The 6,474-nt window shown below is 35.8% G+C and overlaps 2 protein-coding genes across 2 annotated transcripts in view; both read right to left on the bottom strand.

The window, feature by feature from the left end:
* LOC107599741 (potassium voltage-gated channel subfamily C member 1-like) overlaps positions 1–1,469 on the bottom strand; it is a 32,200-nt gene extending 30,731 nt beyond the window's left edge. Inside the window, exons 1-2 of the mRNA XM_016291422.1 lie at positions 1,455–1,469; positions 369–1,350 (exon numbers count right to left, since the gene is read on the bottom strand). Coding sequence (XP_016146908.1) covers positions 369–1,350; positions 1,455–1,469 — 997 coding nt within the window. The remainder of the gene's footprint in view (positions 1–368; positions 1,351–1,454) is intronic.
* Positions 1,470–1,539: 70 nt separating this feature from the next.
* The window catches only part of LOC107599740 (potassium voltage-gated channel subfamily C member 1-like), a 44,057-nt gene continuing 39,122 nt past the window's right edge, over positions 1,540–6,474 (bottom strand). The window contains exon 3 of the mRNA XM_016291421.1: positions 1,540–1,845. Within this exon, the coding sequence (XP_016146907.1) occupies positions 1,540–1,845 (306 nt within the window). The remainder of the gene's footprint in view (positions 1,846–6,474) is intronic.

The raw sequence follows: 6,474 nt of genomic DNA, 5'->3' as shown, positions 1-6,474 counted from the left end.
TCTTCAAAAATAGCTATAATATATAATATAATATAATATATATAATAAATTATATATATATGAAGAAAAAATTATATAATATAAAATATTATAAAAAATAATATAAATATGACAGATGTATAATATATACAATTAAAGATATATAATATAAAATATACATTTTTGTTGTTCATAAACATAAACACACAAGCATGGAAATCAACAGACATAATTATGTGTGTGTGTGTGTGTGTGTGTGTATATATATATCTCTCATCTCCTTGCATCCATTCCTTTACAGAATCCACCATAATGAGTTTAAAACCAGTCAATGAAAGACTTTTTGGTGGTGCATATGAAAATCTGTGTGTATCCCTTCAGTCTCTCACCTCTGTTAATCTCTATGATCTCCTCCTGAGCTAAAGGACAGTCCCCCGCCATCCCGCTCGAGCCCAGCACGCCGCCCAGCACGTTACCCAGGATCCTCTGGGGCGAGGCCGTCGCCATGGCGAGGGCATCCGGCTTGCAGTAATTGGGTGAGCCGGGTTGCGGGGCTCGTGGGATGTGTTTGTTCTTCTTTTTGGGCAGCTTCTGCTTGGCCATGGCCAGAGAGTAATACATGCCGAAGTTGTTAACAATGACGGGCACGGGCATGGCAATAGTCAGCACTCCCGCGAGGGCACACAGCGCCCCCACCAACATGCCCGACCACGTCTCCGGATACATATCTCCATAACCTAAGGTGGTCATGGTCACCACGGCCCACCAGAAACCAATGGGGATGTTCTTGAAGTTGGTGTGCGCGCTCGCCGTAGGGTCGTCCGGACTGGCTCCTATCCTCTCGGCGTAGTAGATCATGGTGGCGAAGATGAGGACGCCGAGAGCGAGGAAGATGATGAGCAGGAGGAACTCATTGGTACTTGCGCGAAGCGTGTGTCCGAGAACCCTGAGACCCACGAAGTGGCGCGTCAGCTTGAAGATGCGCAGGATTCGGACGAAGCGCACCACTCGCAGGAAGCCCAACACGTCTTTCGCCGCTTTGGAGGAGAGTCCGCTCAGACTGACCTCTAGGTAGAAAGGCAGGATCGCCACAAAGTCAATGATGTTCAGCATGCTCTTGAAGAACTCGGCCTTGTCGGGACAGAAGACGATGCGCGTGAACACCTCGATGGTGAACCAGATCACGCACATTCCCTCCACGTACATCAGCCATCTGTCCGTCACCACCTCGTACACGATCTCCTCTCTCGTCACGTTCCCCTCCGTCACGTTCTCCGTTTTGTTGTAGATGGTGTTGAACGCTTCGTGCGTCTCCATGCAGAAGGTGGAAATGGAGATGAGGATGAACAGAAGGGATCCGCATGCCACATACTGAAAAACAAGAAAGAAAGAGAGCGGCAGAGATAACTAAAAATGATGGATCAACATACAAAACAAGCACAAGTTGTAACTCAGCATTTGTTGTAAGTAAAAACTTTTTTTTCTTCCATTTTGGGCTATTTGGCTTTTCATAATGTGTTGGTTTAAAAAAAAACATAAAGTACACTTTCAGTCTTTATTTTATTGCACTGCTGTATCCATTTGCGCATGTAGATTTAAATTACAAATGCTCTTGAAGAACTCGGCCTTGTCGGGGCAGAAGACGATGCGCGTGAACACCTCGATGGTGAACCAGATCACGCACATTCCCTCCACGTACATCAGCCATCTGTCCGTCACCACCTCGTACACAATCTCCTCTCTCGTCACGTTCCCCTCCGTCACGTTCTCCGTTTTGTTGTAGATGGTGTTGAACGCTTCGTGCGTCTCCATGCAGAAGGTGGAAATGGAGATGAGGATGAACAGAAGGGATCCGCATGCCACATACTGAAAAACAAGAAAGAAAGAGAGCGGCAGAGATAACTAAAAATGATGGATCAACATACAAAACAAGCACAAGTTGTAACTCAGCATTTGTTGTAAGTAAAAACTTTTTTTTCTTCCATTTTGGGCTATTTGGCTTTTCATAATGTGTTGGTTTAAAAAAAAAACATAAAAAAGTACACTTTAAGCCTTTATTTTATTGCACTGCTGTATCCATTTGCGCATGTAGATTTAAATTACAATAAAAAAAATTCAACTTATTTACAAAAAACAAAAAGGTTGTTTTTTGTAAATAAGTTTTCATCTCCACTTCTGTAGCTCTTTCATACACCAAACTTTACAGTTTTATTCCCATCTATATTCTGAAGGTTTTTATAGAGGGGTTTGTTCATTTATCATTCGCCTGATTTTTTACAACATTTATTTCTAAAAACATAGTGAAAATGCCAATTCACGGAGTAATAACAAGAGATGTCCAAAATCTCCTCAGTAACTATATGCTAACAAAATGAAACAAGACTTTTGAACCTGGCTTTGTCCAATGTTCAGATTTATTTCCTGTAAATGTATTCAAGCTAGTGTATATTTGATTACACAACGCCATTTTTTGCATTTCAGAAAACTTGGAAAACTTGTTTTTAATTCTTAAAATAAATAAGTCAACTGGGGAAGCATGGTGATATCCACTAGTTTTCTGTAAAGCTGCTTTGAAACAAATATGAATTGTGAAAGTGCTATGCAAATAAACTTGAACTGAATTAACAAATCATGCATTATTCCGGTAAGTAGATGCTTTTATCCAAAGGAACTTACGGTTCACTTATTACCGACACAATCTCTGCGGAGTAACCTGAAGTTAAGTGCCCTGCTCAAGGACACTATGCTAATAGCTAATGACCCAAACCAGCATCCGGTAGCTTCCAGCCTTAAGCTTTAACCACTACACCAAACCGGTGGGACGCAAACCCACAACCTTGCTTCATTTAGAGATATCCATTGTGCTGGAACTACATTATGCATTATATATTATTAAATAACATTTACATTTATGCATTAGGTAGACACTAGTGGTATTTTAGCATTAGTGTTTTATAACATTTTGAATTAGCTTGTATTTATATATTTTTTGATTGTTTTTAGTTTAAGTTTATTTTATATTTTGGTAAATTTGTTATGTGCTTTTGTCATTTTTATAATTTTTTTTAACAATTCTATTTAATTAATTTTTTTAATACCCCAACTTAAACCTATTTTATTAGGTTTTTTGTAAAAAATTTTGTTTATGCTTTCATCTTAAATTTTATTTTATTTCAGCTTTATTACAATGAATGAAAACACATACCGAATGAAACTAAAGCACTTGGACTCAAATTGCAAATCTCAAAGATGTGAGCCTTTTTGGAAACGTCAACTATATAATCAAGAAATTACAATTAATGAGCAAGTAAGTTATAACAAAACTAGGAATAAATAAAAAAACACTTTCTGGTAAGTTGACACAATCCTCAATCTCCAATATGATCAAACAAAATGTATAAATCACCTGTGGAAAATTTGATTTTAGTGCTGCTTCAAGTCCAACACCTATTGTGTTTTATTAGGAGACACACAACAGTTCTTCTGTGGCTTTATAGGTAATATTTTCACTTACACAGTTTAGCAAAATCAGACAATATTGTGTCTAATATATACCACAATATTAACTTCCTATTATTGAATTGTAAATAAATATCACATTTGCAACTGGTAAGTGTTCAAAAAATGTTGGGAAATCTCTTCGTGTAGCCCTACAAGAGTGATTACTGATAAACTGTCTGAAAAAAAGAAAGTCATGTTTTAGAGAAGAAAAATATCACCTGCTACATAGTAACGACTTTCTACTTCGAGGACCTTCATAAAAATGTAGTGGAGGGAAAAGTACAATATTTGTCTTTCAAATGTAGTGAAGTTAAAGTCATGAGTTTCCAGAAAAAAATAATACTCAAGTAAATGTACTTAGTTACTGTCCGCCTCTGCATAGCTTCATATATCTGTGAAATCACATGTACCCGAAATACCTATTTGTCCAACACTGAGATCAGGTAAAATAATATGTTTCTGTAAACAGATGCATAGAGTATCATAGCTTTACATACAGATCAGTGCCAGTGTAAGGAAGTGAACTGCCGATTCTGTGATCAATGCAGTACAAAAATTATCCAAAAAATAACCTGACAGAGAAAGACATGGTGGAAAGAGGGTTAGATGCAGAATAAAACATTAAACTCTGTTTTTAAAGATAAAATAGTCTTGTTTTATCACAACAGCACACTTGAGTGAATAAACAGGGGTAAATTTGAAATAATTATATAATTAAATAATTACCGGTATAATGAAAAAATTATAATATCAAAGATGGTTTAAAAATTACTTAAAAAACTTAAAATGCGTCTTCATGTAAGTTAACTATCAATTTCTCACTGAACTTTTGCAACAAACTGAAATAAATAAGCTGAAGTACTATAATTGCTAAAACTGAAAAAAATAAAAATATAAAATTAAAAGCTAATTCATGATATTAATAAATATAATATTAACTATAAATATAATATTATTATAACAATATATAAATCATATTATAAATAATATATAGTATATAATACATTGTAATATACATGAACCGCACTCTGAACTATTTTCCAAAAAGTTAATAGTAATTTTATTAAATATTTAAAAAATAATTAAACACTAATAAAAAAAAAGACAAAAGCACATAACAAAATTAATAAAACTAAAATTAAAATTAATGTTCAATTAATATTGTTCTCTTCTGGTGGAATGACCTGCCCAACTCAATCCGAGCAGCTGAGTCCTTAGCCATCTTCAAGAATCGGCTAAAAACACATCTGTTCCACCTTTATTTGACCCTCTAACTCTAGCACTCTCTATTCTAATTCTATTCTTTAAAAAAAAACATGCACTTCATTTGTTTACTAACTGCTTGTTTTCTTTAAAAAAAAAAAAACACTAGCTTCTAATCTTTTTGTATTCTATCGGTTTTCTTTTTATTTATTATACAATTAACAAAATCAAAAAAGATCTCTAACACGAGTTTGCTCTATTCTATCTAGTTTTTCTTTTTATTTATTATACAATTAACAAAATCAAAAAAGATCTCTAACACGAGTTTGCTCTATTCTATCTAGTTTTTCTTTTTATTTATTATACAATTAACAAAATCAAAAAAGATCTCTAACACGAGTTTGCTCTATTCTATCTAGTTTTTCTTTTTATTTATTATACAATTAACAAAATCAAAAAAGATCTCTAACACGAGTTTGCTCTATTCTATCTAGTTTTTCTTTTTATTTATTATATAATAAAAAACAAACCTTGCTTAGTGTTATTGTGTTATAGCATTTGTATATCATTGCTCTCTTGTTGATTTTGATTGCTTCCATTGTCCTCATTTGTAAGTCGCTTTGGATAAAAGTGTCTGCTAAATGACTAAATTTAAATGTAAATTAAAAAACATACAAATTAAAGCAAATTCAAAATATTAATAAATACTATACCAGTATTTAAATAATACTAAAATAACTAATACAACAACACTAATACTGATAAAATAAGACTGACCACAGGATTGAAAAAGTTCTGTCATGAAACTCTAGATGGCGCAGGCTGATGTCCTGAAAGTAACTGATGATATTCTTCAACTTGTTACAAGCTGATTGGTTCATGTGACATACACAGCCAATGAGCTTGCTGCTTTACATTTAAATGGCTGATTAGCATTCGCTTGAGCATTGCAGCGTGCTTTCAGAGTTCCTCTGAAACCCTCCACCTTCCCTAGCTCCACCTGTATAGATCTGCTACGGGTTATTTTATATGCTATTTGTGCAGCAGCAGTATGTCTTAAAGGGGTCATATGATGCGATTTCAAGTTTTCCTTTCTCTTTGGAGTATTACAAGCTGATTGTGCATAGATAAGATCCCTGAAGTTGCAAAGACTAAAGTCTCAAAACCAAAGAGATATTCTTTATCAAAGTTAAGACTCTGCCACGTCCCCCTAAAACGGCTCGTTCTAACACGCCCCCATATATCTACCTCACTATGTGGAAATATTTGCATAATGCCGCCCAAATGTGCACGCAAAGAAAGAAGGCGTGGTTTCAGTAACCGCAGTTAGTGTTGAAGCAGCATGTCAGGGAGACGCTGTGTGTTTCTAGGCGAAAGCAAAAGCACTTTATGTGGCCTTCCGAAAGTAGATGCATTTAGGAATCTTTAAGATTACTTACAACAGAACAGCAATGCATTTTATGGACGACCGTTTCGTGAACCTAGGAGAGGAGGTCATTCTGACTTTGCTATGACAATCTGGCGCTTCTGAATCAGCTACCGTTTTGTTATTAGTTTAAGTATTTGCTATTGACTGTTCAAATGCGGAGTTTTGCGCGTTGTGTGTGTGTGTGTGTGTGCGTGTGCGTGTGCGTGTGTGTGTGTGTGTGTGTGCGCGCGCGCGAGAGACCAGCTTTATCACTGTGTCTGTCACACGACTCTGTTCCCCTTTCGGGCTCTGTCTTTACATTTATTTTGAAAGATGAAGCTCGCGATTATGGTAAGGGGCGTTACATTTCCGACGAGTGCTTG

The sequence above is a fragment of the Sinocyclocheilus grahami genome, unplaced genomic scaffold (assembly GCF_001515645.1).
Source record: "Sinocyclocheilus grahami isolate Dianchi unplaced genomic scaffold, SAMN03320097.WGS_v1.1 scaffold270.1, whole genome shotgun sequence".
NCBI classification, from domain to species: Eukaryota; Metazoa; Chordata; class Actinopteri; order Cypriniformes; family Cyprinidae; genus Sinocyclocheilus; species Sinocyclocheilus grahami.
The sequence above is the reverse complement of the archived record's forward strand: the minus strand, read 5'-3'. Positions and strand labels throughout refer to the sequence as shown.